Here is a 16118-nt window from a genome sequence, read left to right on the forward strand (position 1 = left end):
GGGGGTGATTCTGGAGGGGGGGATCCGGGGATGGGGAACAGGGAGGCTGGATAGGCATGGGAGTCCCAGGGGTCCTATCAGGGGGCAGGGATATGGATAGGGGTTGGGCAGTCAGGGGACAGGAAGCGGGGGGTTGGATAGGTGTGGGAGTCCCATGGGGCCTGGCAGGGGTGTGGATAGGGATCAGGGCAGTCAGGGGACAGGAAGCGGGGGGTTGGATAGGTGTGGGAGTCCCATGGGGCCTGGCAGGGGTGTGGATAGGGATCAGGGCAGTCAGGGGACAGGGAGCGGGGGGGACTAGAGGGGGCAGTCCCGAGAGGGGGCGATCAGGGGACAAGGAGCCATGGGGGTTGGATGGGTTGGGGGCTCTGAGGGGGGCAGTCAGGGGATAGGGGCCAGGCTGTACTCGGGAGGCACAGTTGTACTTACCTGGCCCTCCAAACCATTTCACAACCCCGATGTGGCCCTCGGCCCAAAAAGTTTGCCCACCCCTGGGTTAGACAAATATCTGTCAAGGATTATCTAGGTTTACTTAGTCCTGCCTCAGCACAGGGAACTGGACTAAATAACCTTTTGAGGTTCCTTCCAGTCCTACATTTCTATGATTCTACAAAAGTAGGGTGTCCCACAAAATAAGGACTAAATAAGAACTCAAATAAGGACTAAATGGAATAGAAAGGTCTTTCACAGAGTCCTAAATAGAATGACAATTGGATTCTGGGAGATACTCTTATGGAACTGAGATCCCCAGGAGAGACCCCTGAAACAAAATGACTGTGTCCCCAGCCCAGCTCAGATAGAACCACAAGACGAAGATCAAGAACAGTCCAAATTATCTCAATTGCCTTGGAGATCAGCCTTTAGCTAGCAACTTTATACCTGAATATATAGCATTATTTTACCTCTTTTTTGTCATGTGCAGGTACATGGTTAAAATATTCACAGGCCTGCCAGAATAAAATATTTTCTTCACTAAATTCTTTCCGTAGAAATTCCTATGAGAAAAAAATAAGCATATAAAACATATGTCACAAAATAAAGACAAGTTGCTTAAAACAACATATTTATAGGGGGAGGAGAGGTTGGAGTTTGCATTGGGATTTTTTTAAGTAATGAAAATGTTATTATTGGTCTCAGAATCAGGCTTTTTAAAAACATAATTCCTAAATTAAGGATCAGATCTGCCAAACACTGACTCTTTCCATTTATTTAGAACTTGTTCAATTTGCAATACTGAATCAAGTTACAATCAACATATTTCAATGTACAAAGACTGTTTAGAACTTTGCATTGTAAGACTGGTTCACAGACTAATGAACAAGTTTTTAATAAGGATTTAAATAATTTTTAGTTATACTAAAATAGTTACACTATTGGGAAGTTGCTTATCTTGAATTGACATTCTAACAGGGTACAATGGAGACAGTGAAAATGTTTCCCTAGAGCGCAATTTTTAATCATGTAAGTGGTCCTCACTTACATCCTTTGCTAGTTGCTTAAATTGGTATCAGCCTTACTATATTTTTTTTAAATTTTAATTAGAATAAAACCTTTCTGAATATAGCACTTGAGGCTGCCACTTTGCTGAAAAGAGAGGTAATTTGTGACATTAGCAGCGTGAATGCCCAGTAGAAGACCTGTGAAACCAATTTCCAACCTGATTTAATAATAATTCTTTATCATAAATGAATTAATATTTAAATAGTTTAATTCTTAAATATAAACATTTCTTTTTGACTTTTAAACCAATATTAAAGCACTGGTTTACAATATTAAAGCAACTGGTTTACAATCTACTCAATGGTTCCCATACTGCCATAATTTTTCAGTAAGACTAATACTGAACTCAGAAATACTTAAGAGTCATTTAAAACTAAAAAGAAAGTCACTCTTTATTCACTAATGCTGAGAACTTCAGGATGCTAGGCTGAGCAAAATAGAAGCTTTGGCAAGAAACGAACATCCAACTCAAGACAAAGCACTTTTTTATATATTAAAAAAGCATTTTACTTTCACTCCTCTCTCTCTGGATGGATTCTTTGTCAATGTGTTCATTAAAGCATTACTCTATTTAGGATGGAAAGAAGTTTCGTTTGTGCTTATTTTTTCTTTTTATTTCTGAATATCAAACATATAACAGAGTTTGTGTATGAAGAGAAGGTTACTCACCCTGTGCAGTAACTGAGGTTCTTTGAAAAGTGTGAACCTATGGGTGCTCCAATTCAGGTGTTGGTGTATCCCTGCACCTTTGATTGCAGAATTTCAGCAGCAGTATCCGTCCAGGTTGTGTATGGGCTGTCCCTGTCTCACGCTGTTGTTAGCACCCATATAGCACATGAGACCCAACTCCTTTCAGTTCCTTCTCAGTCTGGAAATTGAATTCTGAAGTAGAGAGGAGGAGAGTGGGTAGTGGAAAACCCTCAGGGACACCCATTTTGAAGAATATAAGTTACTGCATAGGCTGAGTGACCTTCTCTTCTTCTTCGAGGACTGTCCCTGTGGGTGTTCCACTTCAGGTGACTGTCAAGCAGTGCCCTACATTGGATGGAAGGGGCTTCAGAATTGCCTGTGTAAGTGAGATAACAATGTAAGATCTAGCAATGCATCTGATCTTGAACTCTGGCCAATTGCATAGTGTTTTGTAAACGTGTGTAGGGAAGCCCAAGTGGCTGCTCTACAGATGTCCAGTAGCTTTTCTAAACAACAAAATCATGAAGTTGAAAGGGATCTGGTAGAGTGAGTTCTGATCCCAGATGGGGGTTGCAGGTTCTTTTGTTGATAACAGAGGTGAATGGTCTCTGTGTAGAGATAGCAAAGCCTTGTAGCCATTTCCCATAGGGGAAATGAAAAGCCTCAGAATTTTCTGAAAGGCTTACTTTTGTCAAGGTAGAATGCTAGTGCACACCTGACGTCTAGGGTATGTAATACTGAGTCCTGCACGTTCCCATCAGGTTTAGGGAAGAATGGGGAAAGATGGACTCAGTTTATATTGAAGGACGAAGATTCTTTAGATAGAAATTTTGGGTGGGGTCTTAGTGTGACCTTGTCCTGGAAAAAGATGGTGTAAGGCAAGTGTGCCAAGAGGGCCCCTAACTCACCCATTCAGCGGGCAGATGTGATAGCCACTAAGAACACCACTTTAATCGATAGATGTATCAGAGAGCATGTTGCTAAGGGTTCAAATGGGGGTCCGGTGAGGCAATATAACACTAAATTCAAATCCCAAGGTGGAGTAGGTACACACACTTTGGGGTACACATTCTTGATACCCGTAAGGAAATGTTTGGTGCTCGGATGGGCAAATATCAATGTCCCATTGATCTTGTGGTGAAACACGGTAATAGCCACAAAATGTACTTTGACTGAGCTAAGGGAGAGCTCCCTGATGTCTTTAGTCTCAAGATACAGTCCAAGATCAAGAGTAGGGGTATGGAAACGGCACTAATATATTTGTTCTGGCACTGTATGTGGAACCTCTTCCATTTGTGAAAGTAAGTATTGTGCATGGTTGTCCTTCTACTGTTTAGCAATTGGTCTTTAATCCAGTCCAAAGAGGCTAGCTTGTCATGATGGAACCATGTAGGAGCCACGCTTTCAGGTGAAGTCTCTCCAGGTCTGGGTGGTGAACTCATCCGGCATCCTGTGATAGAATGTCTGGCAGATGTGGAAGAGTGCAAGGTGAGCATACCGTCATCCGCAACCAGTACAAGTACTAAGTCTGTCTGGGTCATGTTGAGACTATCAATATCACTTTGGCCTTGTTGGTACATATTTTATGTATCACCCTTGATAATAAAAGGATAGGAGGGAACGCACATAACAGGTATGCTTCGCATTGGAGGAGGAAGGCATCCCACAGAGATTGCGGCCCTAACCTGCTCTCAAGCAGAATCTTGGGCATTTGTTGTTCTGGGATGTTGCAAAGAAGTCGATGGATGGGTGACCGCAGTGTCTGAATACATTTTGTAGGACCATGTTATTTAGTTCCCATTCGTGATCCTGGGAAAATTCTCTGCTCATCATATCCACTGTAGCATTTTGATGACCTGGGAGGTACCAGGCTGAGATAGTATAAGAGGGATCGCCGTGTTAGTCTGGATCTGTAAAATGTAACAAAGAGTCCTGTGGCACCTTATAGACGAACAGACATATTGGAGCATAAGCTTTCATGGGTGAATACCCACTTCATCAGATGCATGTAGTGGAAATTTCCAGAGGCAGGTCTCACAAAGAGACCACCTGCCCCAAATCATGTGGTGTTATAGATGGGCTCCCCAGCCTACCAAGGAGGCATTGGTTGTGATTATTGAAGGTGGAGTCTGAGTGAAAGGGACTTCCATGCACACATTGTGGGGTTGCGTCCACCAGTGTAGAGAATCTTTGGCTTTGATCAGCATTGCAAGGTGTCTGTTTAGGCTGTGTTTGCGTGGTATGTAGACAGTTCTTAGCCAGCCCTGAAGATAGTACATGTTGATAAAGAAAAATAACCCCAGGCCCAAAAGCCAGGTCTTAATCAAGCTAATAATTACATTAAGACAGTAGGCCTCAATCATACTAACATATAGCAAAGTAAGAAAAACTAATTTTCCACTAACCCCCCTGAGGCTCACTCTCTGATTTTTCTATACACTACTATTATAACCCTATTATGCTATTAAAATGCTGCCTTTAAGGGACTAAACTAATATAAAGTCCCTTGAATTACTACTGGAATAGACTGGCAACTGCTAGGTCACTATAGTTTATTAAAAAGCTTGTGCACGCATAAAAATAACCCCAATGTACTTGGCCAAAGGAACAAACATGTATTTTTGAACCCAAGTTCCTCAAATTTTGCTTGGGAACACAGCTGCAGAAACCGCAAGTAGGTGGACACCAGGTGCCAAAATCCTGACAAACACAACAACCTGTAAAAAGGGGAAGTTGCAAAGGGCAAGCTTGCAAAATTAGCTTATTTTATATATTTTTAGGAAATGGTGTCATTGTATTAACCAAATATGGTATATTCGAATGCATGAGTTCATATGCTAATGTGCGGTTTTTGGCTATATAAACCTAGGTACCACTGCTGTAAGGTAGAGCGACTGTCCCAGTCGTCTCTCCCTGCATATATGCTTGTATTCTCTGATTAATCAATAAAGGAGCCTCAGGCTGTCTGATCAACTCAACTGAGTGGTGGTCCTTTTCCACGACAATGTGAAGATGCACGTCATACCATAATTGTGGTTGCCCTCATATGTCCGAATAGTTGGAGGCAGGTTCGTGCTGATATGTGGGGACTGTCAGTAACAAAGAGATGAGGTTGGTTAGAGTGACGAAACTGTTCATTGGTAATGACGTCTGGCTTCCAGAGAGTCAAGATGGGCCCCAATGAAGTCTAACTTCTGTATGGGATTTAGAGTTGATTTTTGTGTGTTTTTCTGTAAACCCAGTCTCAGGAAGAGGTCGAATGTCCTGTGTGTAATGTCGAGAGCGTCTGCCTGAGTGGGAGCTTTTAACAGACAATCTTCCAGATAGGGGGGTATTATTACACCTCGTTTGCAGAGATGCGTTGCCACCTCCATGAGAATTTTGGAGAAGACTCATGGTGCCGTCAAGAAACCGAAAGGCAGAACTTTGTATTGGTAATGTTCTGATCCCAGAATAAATCTAAGAAACCTCCTGTGAGCAGTGTGTATGGTTATGTGGAAATAGGCATCTTGGAGGTCGAGAACTGAAAACCAGTCCCCCTATTCCAGTGCTGGTATTGTTGTTGCTAGTGTGACCATAAGGAACCGTTGGATCCTTATGAATCTGTTGATATTTCTGAGGTCTAGAATAGGCCTCCATCCATTTTCTGGGTTAAGAAGTAATGGGAATAAAAGCCCTTCCCTCTCTGTTGAGTACTGGTTATACTGTGCCCAGAAGTAACATATGGTTTACTTCCTGCAATAGAAGTTGTTTGTGAGAAGGTCCATGAAGAAGGATGAGGAGAGAGAGTGCGTAGGGGGGATGGAGATGAAAAGTATTGCATAGCCTGTATGGATTATTTCAAGGACCCATTTGTCTGTGGTGAGGGAAATCCATGCGGAATAGAAAAGAGACAAATAGTAGCCAAAATGGGGCATGGACGTGGGGGAGGTTGCTCAGATCCTCAACCAAATCCTCAAAATTGTTGTTTAGCAGAGGATGGCTGAGATATACATGACTGAGGCAGAGGTGGTCGACGCCCCAAAGGTCTCTGCCTGTCGCTGTGTCTCTTAGTGTCTCTGTTGAGCGTATGGAGCGATCTTGTGTGCTGGTAGGTAGAATATGTACCCTGTTCTCTTTTGATTGCAGGTATGTATATCCCCAAGGTGTGGAGAGATGCCCAAGAGTCCTTCAGGGTGTGGAGGGCTTTGTCTGTCTTTGAGGCAGTTTCGGCCATCAAAGAGGAGGTCCTCCAGTGCAGACTATATTTCTCTGGGGAGACCGGACAGTTGAAGCCACAACTGGCGCATAACAATGGCAGTGGTTGTGGTCATGCTGCCAGGGCTTCCACATCTAGGGAGGCCTGTAGGGTAGTTCTGGCCAGAAGCTGACCCTCAGTTAAGATGGATTTGAATTCATCCCTTTTCTCTTCTGGGATATCATCAATAAATTCTGAAAGTTTGGAGTAGTTTACGTGGTCGTTCTTTGCCATCAATGCTGAGTAACTGACAATTCGAAATTGCACGGTTGCTGAAGAGTAGGCCTTCCAGCCAAAAAGCTCTAGCCATTTCCACTCCTTGGCATGGATCTATATTGATGTTGTCTATCGTACTGGTTGACGACTAGAGAGTTCAGTGATGTGTGGGAAAATAAAAAGTCTATCCCTTTTGAGGGGACATAATACTTTGTATCAGCTCTCTTGCAGGTGGATGTTATTGTTGCCGGAGTCTGTCATATGGTTTTGGCTGATTCCATGAGTACATCATTTATTAAAGCACTATTTTTGAAGCCAATTAAGTTTGCAGAATGTGGGACTCTGGGACCTCCTCTAGTGGGATCTCCAGGCAGTCTGCAACTCTCCTGAAGAGTTCTTGAAAGTGTTTGAAATCATCCATGGCTGAGGCATTATGGCCTTTCCTGGGGAAGAAGAGGAAATATTGGCAGGTGGTGTTGCATCCTGTTCCAGGGCTTCCTCTTGTTCCTCAAAGCTCTCTTCAATGGGCTCTGATAGTGTCGCCACAGAGGATGGTGGGAGAGACCTAAGCCTTTCCCTGTAAGGACTTAAGGGCTTGGGATATTGCCTCAAGTATGCCATCCTGATGTCCTAATAAGGCCACTGTGTGGGGAATGGCATAGGTGTAGGCATGGCATGCCAGCTGTGGGTGTTGGGACCGGGATGACATCTCAGTCATACAGGTGGCCCTAGTGTGGGAGTAGGTTGGACAGGAGAGGAGTGGTGCCATGAGAAAAACATCCTCCTCCTCATTATCCTCTTCCTCACTGGAAAATGGAAGGGCCATCGGTGAATCAGGTTGGCCTGGTACCGTGTATACCGGGGAATATATCAGTGCTGAAGAGCAGGTATTCAGGTACCGATGATACCAATAAGTCCTTATGTTGCAGGAAATGGTGTGATCCTAATGGTTTCAGCGCCGAAGTGGTCGATACCAATGGCGTCATTGCAGCTGTGGATGTCAGTGCCAATGCCTAGGTGCTCTGTGTTGTCAGGTGGTGGCACCATACACCACGAGGAGAGTCTCGGTCCGCATCTTTTGGCAGTTACATCAGTACCACAACAGAGGAGATGAGCTTTTGTTTGCCTCTTGACTCAGAGACTACCTACTTGGGTTTGGCAGAAGGTATGGTGTGGGAGGTGCTGGAGGATCCTGGTGCCTCATACATACTCAGCTGCAGTGTGGTCGGTACCAAGGATGTTGAATAAACCGGAGACCACTTCTTTTTTGATGGCTCTTTTGAGGGAGAAGATGCTGTTCTTTTCCTTGTTACTTTCTAGGAGGGTGTCTGCTGGCTGGAATGAGATGCCAGGCGCAGAGACTTTTCCATAAGGATAAGTTTTAGATGCAGATTTCTGTCCTTCTTGGCATGAGCCATTAAGTTGCTGCAGTGAGAACACTTTTGTGGGATGTGTGTCTCACCTAAGCATTGAACACATTAAGAGTAACCATCCAATACCGTGGTACCTTCCTGGCAGGAAAGGAAGCACTTGAAACCTGGTGAACCAAACTATGGTAAGGGTAGGAAAATTTTTTTTAAAAAATTGAGAAAAATAAAGGAGGAAGAAAAAGGGTAGGTAAATCTAACTAGTAAACAAACAACTACTCTAACTATTCTACACAGTAAATAAAGATATCAGCTATCACATTGCTGGGAGCTCTGTCTCAGGCCAAAGATGGTTGAGATGGAACTGAGGGAGATCAGGTTGCAGCGCAAGATAGGCACTGACAACAGCGCAAGACAGGGACAGCGCATGCACGACCCAGACGAACACTGCTGCTGAAATTCTCCAATCAAAGACGCAGAGACGCATCAACAGGAAGTGGAGCACCCACAGGGACACTCCTTGGAGAAGAACTGCAGCTTGTCTGCATGCATCAAGGACTCTGCAAGTCAGGTGTCTGAAAAACTATGCTCTTCAAACTCAGGCCCTGGAGCATTAGCACACTGTACTTTCTTATTTTAAAACAGGACATATTACTTTGTAATGGGATGCTAGGGAGACAGAAGGTGTACATTTTGCCATTAAAGGCTCAGCAGACCTCTGCAATGACTTCTCTCTTACTCAATGGAATTAATCATTAAGTAAATACATAGATTCAGATCTCTCCTTTATTTCCTGATGCAGCTACACAGAGACCCTGTAGATTCTGCTTTTTCTGTCTGGCTATCTTCTGATGTCATTTTGCAAACACTTTCATAGTACAATAACTTCATTTAAGTTAAACAAATTAGAGAGTATCACTCATATTTTTATACAAATGTTGCAAAAATGTATTAAAGAAATTTCCATTAATACTGGTAAAAATGTCCATCATTTCCACAAATCTTTTCCAGAGATCCTAGTTGTTGCTAGGATAATTAAAAGCCTAAGGGACAGAAACGACTGTTTTGGGTGGGAAGGGTCTTTCCCTGGCTTTCTGCAGAATTTAACACCCCCCTCCTTAAATTTCTATCTAGTTTGCTTGTGAAAATAGTTTTGACATTAACTCATTTTCTTGATTCAGATCTGTGTTCTGCATCAGACAGTGTGTGACTGTGACCAAGTCAAATAAGTGCCTCACAATTTTCTTATTTTTAAAATGAGGATAACGTTACATATTCCCTCACAAGGGTGCTGTGAGGTTTAATTCACACTTGGGAAATGCACTTATCCAGTATAACTAGACAGACTTGCACATCAATTGAAAAACTTCCATGTGAATAAAACAAAGTTCTGATCATGCAAATTGCTGAATAGTCTATCAATTCTTTAAAAATTATTTAGATAGATGTTTACAACTGTAAAAATATTATCTTGCCTACAGTTGCAAATCCAGTTGAATGCCACTGACATAGGAGACATGGAAGCCTTACTAAATATTCAGACACAAAAGATAAGGGTAAAATTTTCATTGCCATCAGCTAAAAGAGTATTGGACGACTATTGTACTGCAGTATGTAGGAACCTGCAGATTTTCTTTAAACTTGGTCCAGCTGAAAAGACAGTTTAGTTTTTGCTAATAAATACGCTTGAAGTGTCAATCCTTTTGTGTTACAATGATCTCTTAACTCTAAAATCTAAGGACAGTGCCAAGAAAAACAGAAAACAATCACAGGAAAAAAATCTTTGCAGAGAGATTAGATGTTTTGGAAGTCCCCTTCTTGCCCCTCACTACTTACAGAGAAAAATCTAACGCCAACAGGATCCTGAAGAAGACGTTCAAATGAAACGGCCCAGCTTGCAACTCTTCTTTCTCGGAGTCGTCGACAGCTCTGTACACTGGGAAGACTAGCATTGCTACTGAGACTATTATCACTGATACAGTCTTTTAAATCACTGCTGTTTAGCTCTGTTGAAAAAGCACAAAGACACCTGCCAATAGAACTATTTTTTTTCTATTCTGCACTCCTTAGTAACTTTTTAGTAGGCTTTTCATGAGTTCACAATAGCGCAGACGTCACAAAACACTCTTCACTCTTTTAGGACCAACTGCACTGAAAAATAACCACTCAAAATTCTTTCCTATCCAATTACAAAGATAATTAACTATTGTGAGGGCAATAATGTACTTCTTTGAAGCAACTACTGCCTAGAGCACCAAGGGGCCAGGAGCACTCTGAACCAGAATTTTGGGCACATATGCCCCAGAAGTACCCCACACTTTCACGATAATCAGGGGGGCTGCAGTTCTTCGCAGTTCCTCTCCTTTAAGAGGAATCCATAATTCATCAGGAAGTGTCAGTAACACCAGGCAGCAAAGCCTTATGTGCAGTTCCAAGTTCTATGAGTTGATTGATACTGACTACTGAATATGGAAAATGAGGGAAAGGATGCAACTGAGGAGGGGGGTAGATAATAAATAGGCCCCAGAGGTACCTTTTCATCCTTGGACAGCCGGAGCATTGCAGTATACACTCCATACTTGGTCAGTGAACTTTCTGACACTGGCAGGGACTCACCCCTGCCCTACATACAGCAGCAAAAGAACTGCAAGAAACTTTGGGGCTCAGTGACCTCCAAATCTGTGTGGGACAAATAACCCATAGTAAGGGTCTTCTTAGAGGCTGCTACTATAAAGCTTCCCCTTCTTAGGGGACGCTCCATTCTTCTTAACATGATACTGTCCCTAAAAAATTCTCTGGAAGGCTAATAAAGAACAGAAATCTAGTTTACTACAATAGTCAAGTGTTTCTAAATAGAATGTTTCACTCTCTTTGGAAAAACAAAGGTAAGAAGTACAGCACAAAATATTTGCTATCTGAACTTAGGAAAAAATGAATATTTAAAATAAGAAACCACTAGTCCAACTACATTCCACAAAACAATGTTGACAAAATATTCTCATTACCCCACAGATATATACAAACTATGTTAAAAGCTGTAATATGATGTTGCGGTGATTTAAGAACACCAAAAAGGTTAGCTGCAACTATAGAAGCTAAGAGAAGATGATAGGTGCTGTTCATTGCAAGGATGAACTTGTTTTTCACCTACAACAATAACCCCAGTACACCTAACAAACATCCCTAACAAACAAACTTAGACCAATTATACCAACCTCCAAACAAAAACAAAACAACACAACCCCTGCAAGAGTAAAAATATTGCAGGCAGAAGTCTAGCAGCAGAGTGGGGGCTGTCCAGTTTATTGCACTGCGTGTAGCACATATGATTATCTGCCTCATGTGCAGGAGTTGTAGGTGTGCATGTGGTGCAAATTGCTCATGTCCCCCAGAAACATAGTACGGCATCTTGAGGCCACAGTAGCTGAACTAGAATAGCTAAGGGAGACAGAAAGGTAATCAGAGGAGAATTTCAGAGATGAAATTTCACAATGAAGCGGTTTCATCCCCAGACAGCCTCTGTGCTGTTAAGGAGGATGAAAGACTTGGGGAAGGAACACATCAGGCTGGAGAGGAGGGAAACAATCCCATTGCTGGGACCCTCCTTCCAGATGATGTCAAGGTATCCTCTCACACTGAAGATATTCCTTCTGGAGAGGAACTCCAGTTAGGAAGAACAAGGTAATACTAATGGGGGATTTGAATATTAGATATATGAACAGCTGGCATTTTGATAACTGGGAGAACCGCATGGTAAATTGCCTGTTGGGTGTGAAGGTTGTAGATCTCAAAAGACATCTAGACAGATTTATGTGCAATGCTGTGGAGGACCTGGTGGTTGTGGTAACATGTAGGTACCAGTGATATAGGGAAAAGAAGAAAAGATGTCCTGGAGGTCAACTTTTGGTTGGCAGGTAAGAGATTAAAGTCCAGGACCTCCCTGGTAACATTCTGTGAATGCTTCCAGTTCCATGCATAGGGCCAGAAAGACAGGCAGAACTCTAAGGTCTCAATGCGTGTATGAGACAATTGTGTAGGGAGGAGGGTTTTAGGTTTATTAGAAACTGGGAACCTCTTGGGAAAGGAGGAGCCTATGCAGGAAGGATGGGCTTCACCTAAACCAAAATGGAACCAGACTGCTGGCATGTAAAATTTAAAAGGTTTAATGTTAAATTCCATGAATTTTTTAAACTAAGGGCTAAGGGAAAGCTGACAGGCACAGAGGAACATACGGTACAGGCAGAGACTTCCCTTATGGATAAATTTATTAAAAAGGAACTCTATGTAAAGGAAAGAAGTTGGTAAAGTACAAATAGTAGATAGTGAGGAAAAAAATCAAACGTGAGAGTCCTATTTAAATATAACACTTGAAAGCAAGCAACTGAAGATTGACAAAATGTACAAGCGCTTATATACAAACGCTAAGATGGGCAAATTGAAGCGCCTAGTAGTAAATGAGGATAATGAAGTAATAGGCACCACAGGAACTTAGTGAAATGAGGATAATCAATGGGATACAATAATACCAGGGTTCAAAACATACAGGAATGACAGAGAAGGTCATGCTGATGTATGTGAAAGTAAGCACAGAGTCAAATACAATAAAAATCTTAAATGAAATCAAACTGTACCACAGAATCTCTATGGATAGAAATTCTATGCTTGAACAATAAGAGAACAGTACTTGGAACATGCTACCAACCACCTGGCCAAGATGGCGACAGTGACTGTGAAATGCCCAGGGAGATTAGAAAGACTAACAGAAAATGCAATAATAAAAGGGAATTTCAACTATCGTTATATTGACTGGGTAACGTCACCTCAGGATGTAGAGATAAAATTTCTAGACACCATAAATAACTGCTTCTTGGAACACCTTGTCCTGGAACCCACAAAGGGAGAGGCAATTCTTGATTTAGTCCTAAGTGGAGAACAGGATCTAGTCCAAGAGGTGAATATAGCTGAACCGCTTAGGAATAGCAACCATAATGTAATTAAATTTAACATCACTGAAGGGGGAAAAATTCCAAAGAAACCAAACACAGTAGCATTTAAAATTCAAAAAGGAGAACTAAACAAAATGAAGAAGGTAGTTAAATGGACATTAAAAGAACAGCTGAAAGGTCAAATGATTGCAAACTGCAAGGGGACTATTTAAAAACACCGTAACAGAGGCTCACAATATATGTATAGCCCAAATTAAAAAAAAAAAAAAAAAACACTAGAAGCACCAAAAAAAAAAAAAATGCCCAGGTTTAAGGGAAAAAACCCATATATTAAGGACCGCAATATCCAGTGGGAAGAGAAAAAATTCTTAATCTAGATGTTACCCAGTCTAATAGGGTTGAGAGTTTAGACTATGTGCTTACATTTTATTTTATTTTGGTAACTAACTCTGACTTTTTGCCTATAACTTATATTCATTTAAAATCTATCTTTTGTAATCAATAAACTTGTTTAACTGTTTATCTTTACCAGTGAGTTTGCCTAAAGTGTTTGGTAAATCTGCTTAGAGAATCCACTTTCCATTGATGAAGTGCTGAACCAATTAATAAATTTTCACAGCTCATCTAGAGCAGTGCAAGACGGTATATTCCTGAGGTACAAGGCTGGGAGCTGGTGGGATTTAGCTGGTACCTTTCTCTGCATGATTCATGAGGGGCTCTGGGAGCATTCATGCAATCTAGCTTATTGTGGGACTCCACATGCGGTTGAGCTGAGTGATAACAGCTTCCTGCTTGTCACTAGCAAAGCACTGTGAGAGACAGTCCAGGTTGGAGAGTTAAGGGGGCACAGCGGTCCCATGGTCCCAGGCTGCACCCTGGGGATCCCATAACAGTATTCATCCAAGAGTTCTGAAGGAACTCAAACATGAAATTGCAGAACAACTAACTGGTATATAACCTATCACTTAAATCAATCTCTAACAGATGACTGGAGGGTAGCTAATGTAATGCCAATTTTCTAAAAAAGCTCCAGAGGCAATCCTAGCAATTACAGGTCAGTCCGCCTAACTTCAGGACCAGACACACTGGATGAAACTATACTAAAGAACAGAATTATCAGACATATAGATTAACACGGTATGTTTGGGAAGAGTCAACACACCATTTGCAAAGGGAAATAATGTCTCACCAATATATTAGAATTTTTTGAGGGGGCCAACAATCTTGTAGACAAGGGTGGCCCAGTGAATATAGCGTACATGGACTTTCAGAAAGACTTTGACAAGATCACCAAAGCTGTTAAGCAAAGTAGAGTCATGGGATAAGAGGAAAGGTTCTCTCATGGATCAATGACTGGTTAAAAGACAGGAAACGAAGGTAGGACTAAAGGGTCAGTTTTCATAATGGAGAGAGGTAAATAGCAGGGTCCCCCAGGGGTCTGTACTGGAATCTGTGGTGTTGAACATATTCATAAATCACCTGGAAAAGGCAGTGAAGTGTGAGATGGCAAAGTTTGCCAATGATACTAAATTACTCAAGATTGTAATCTGCTTTGGATCTAACTAACAGTTACTAAGGGATCTCACAAAACTGGGTAACTGGGCAACAAAATGACAGATAAAATTCAATGCTGACAAATGCAAAGTAATCCACACTGGAAAACATAATCCCAACTCTACATACAGAATGATGCGGTCTAAATGAGCACTTACCACTCAAGAAAGAAGAATGAACAGAAGGGAAGCAAACAGAGGGAGTTTGCCTTGAAGCTATCCGAGAAGAGCTATGGTGAGTGCTCTTGAGGTAGGTGCTTGTAGCGGGGTGGTTACCCGCTCCTGCCCTTTGGGGTGGAAAACAGCCCAGGAGAGGGCTGTGGCTGGGGCAAGAAGCCTGGGCTGATTAGGGAAGATAGGCTCAGCTGTGGCCAAGCCCCAATCAGGTCCAGCTGGCCTTTATAAGAGGCAATAAGCTAGGAGCGCAGTCAGTCTCTCTCTGCCTGTAGAGGGAGAAGGCCTGGCTGCAGGGAGCTAGAGACAGGGTATCTGAATGGAACAGGGCTGGGAAAGGCAGAGGAGCTGGGGAGCTCCAGCCTGGAAAGCCCCAGGCTGTGGCCTAGCATAAGGCCAACACGTACTTGGGGTTGCAGAGGGCAGCCCAGAGGTAGGCAAAGGCAGCAGGTCCAAACCCAACCTTGCCAGTGATGAATAGGCTGATCCTGTAGTCTGCCTGAAGGCATGGGGGCTAGATGATAACTGGCAGTAGCCTTACACTGAGGCAAGGTGGGGATAGAGGGTGGGGGTTTCCAAGGGAAGGGAGACCCCAAGAGAAAGGAGTTACTGCTGGGGGCAGCACCCCAGATAAAGGGGTCCTGGGAGGGACATGAGGGCCAAGAGGCAGCAGATCACCGGCCTGCAGAGGGCGCTCTGGAGGCTGGAGAGCTAATTCCTGGAACAGACCAGCAGGAGGTGCCACACGGGTGAGTTCGCACCCTTACAGTGCTGCACTGGGGCTTGTTTTGAGTTGATGGGGTGGATATCTGAGTTTCTCTGCTGTGACCATCAGTTTGACCAGTGCTAGTTGTAGGGACTGCTTGACTGTGCATGTGTGTTTGTTTGAAAAGTGTGAACTAGAAGTGCTTTGTTCTAGGGAGGCCTTGAGTGGTGGTTGACTGAAGCGTGAACCACAACATCAGAATGGTCAGACCCAGGATGGCCAATGGTCCATCTAGCCTAGTATCCTGTCTTCTGACAGTGGCCAATGCCAGGTGCTTCAGAGGGAATGAACAGAACAGGTAATCCTTGAGTGATCCATTCCCTGTCACTCATTCCCAGCTTCTGGCAAACAGAAGCTAGGGACACCATCCCTGCCTATCTTGGCTAATAGCCACTGATGGACCTACCCTCCATGCAGGACCAGCGCTAGGGGTTTGAGCGCCCTAGGCGGACATCAATTTCGCCGCCCTGCGCACTGGTCCCGCGGCTCTGGTGGAGCTGCCGCAGTGGTGCCTGCGGAGGATCCAGTGCTCCGCGGCTCTGGTGGAGCTGCCGCAGTGGTGCCTGCGGAGGGTCCGGTGCTCCGTGGCGCTGGTGGAGCTGCCGCAGTGATGGCTGTGGGCGGTCCACTGGAGCCGCACGAGCAGCCAACCCTCCGCAGGCACCACTG

At 43.3% G+C, this 16118-nt stretch overlaps 1 protein-coding gene across 7 annotated transcripts in view; it reads right to left on the reverse strand.

The window, feature by feature from the left end:
* The window catches only part of RGS12 (regulator of G protein signaling 12), a 169592-nt gene that overhangs the window by 69062 nt on the left and 84412 nt on the right, over window positions 1-16118 (reverse strand). For all 7 annotated transcript variants that reach the window (XM_050947324.1, XM_050947322.1, XM_050947323.1 and 4 more), the window contains 2 exons: window positions 9847-10016; window positions 903-995 (listed from right to left, as the gene is read on the reverse strand). In XM_050947324.1, coding sequence (XP_050803281.1) covers window positions 903-995; window positions 9847-10016 — 263 coding nt within the window. The remainder of the gene's footprint in view (window positions 1-902; window positions 996-9846; window positions 10017-16118) is intronic.

The sequence above is a fragment of the Gopherus flavomarginatus genome, chromosome 3 (genome assembly GCF_025201925.1).
Source record: "Gopherus flavomarginatus isolate rGopFla2 chromosome 3, rGopFla2.mat.asm, whole genome shotgun sequence".
NCBI classification, from domain to species: Eukaryota; Metazoa; Chordata; order Testudines; family Testudinidae; genus Gopherus; species Gopherus flavomarginatus.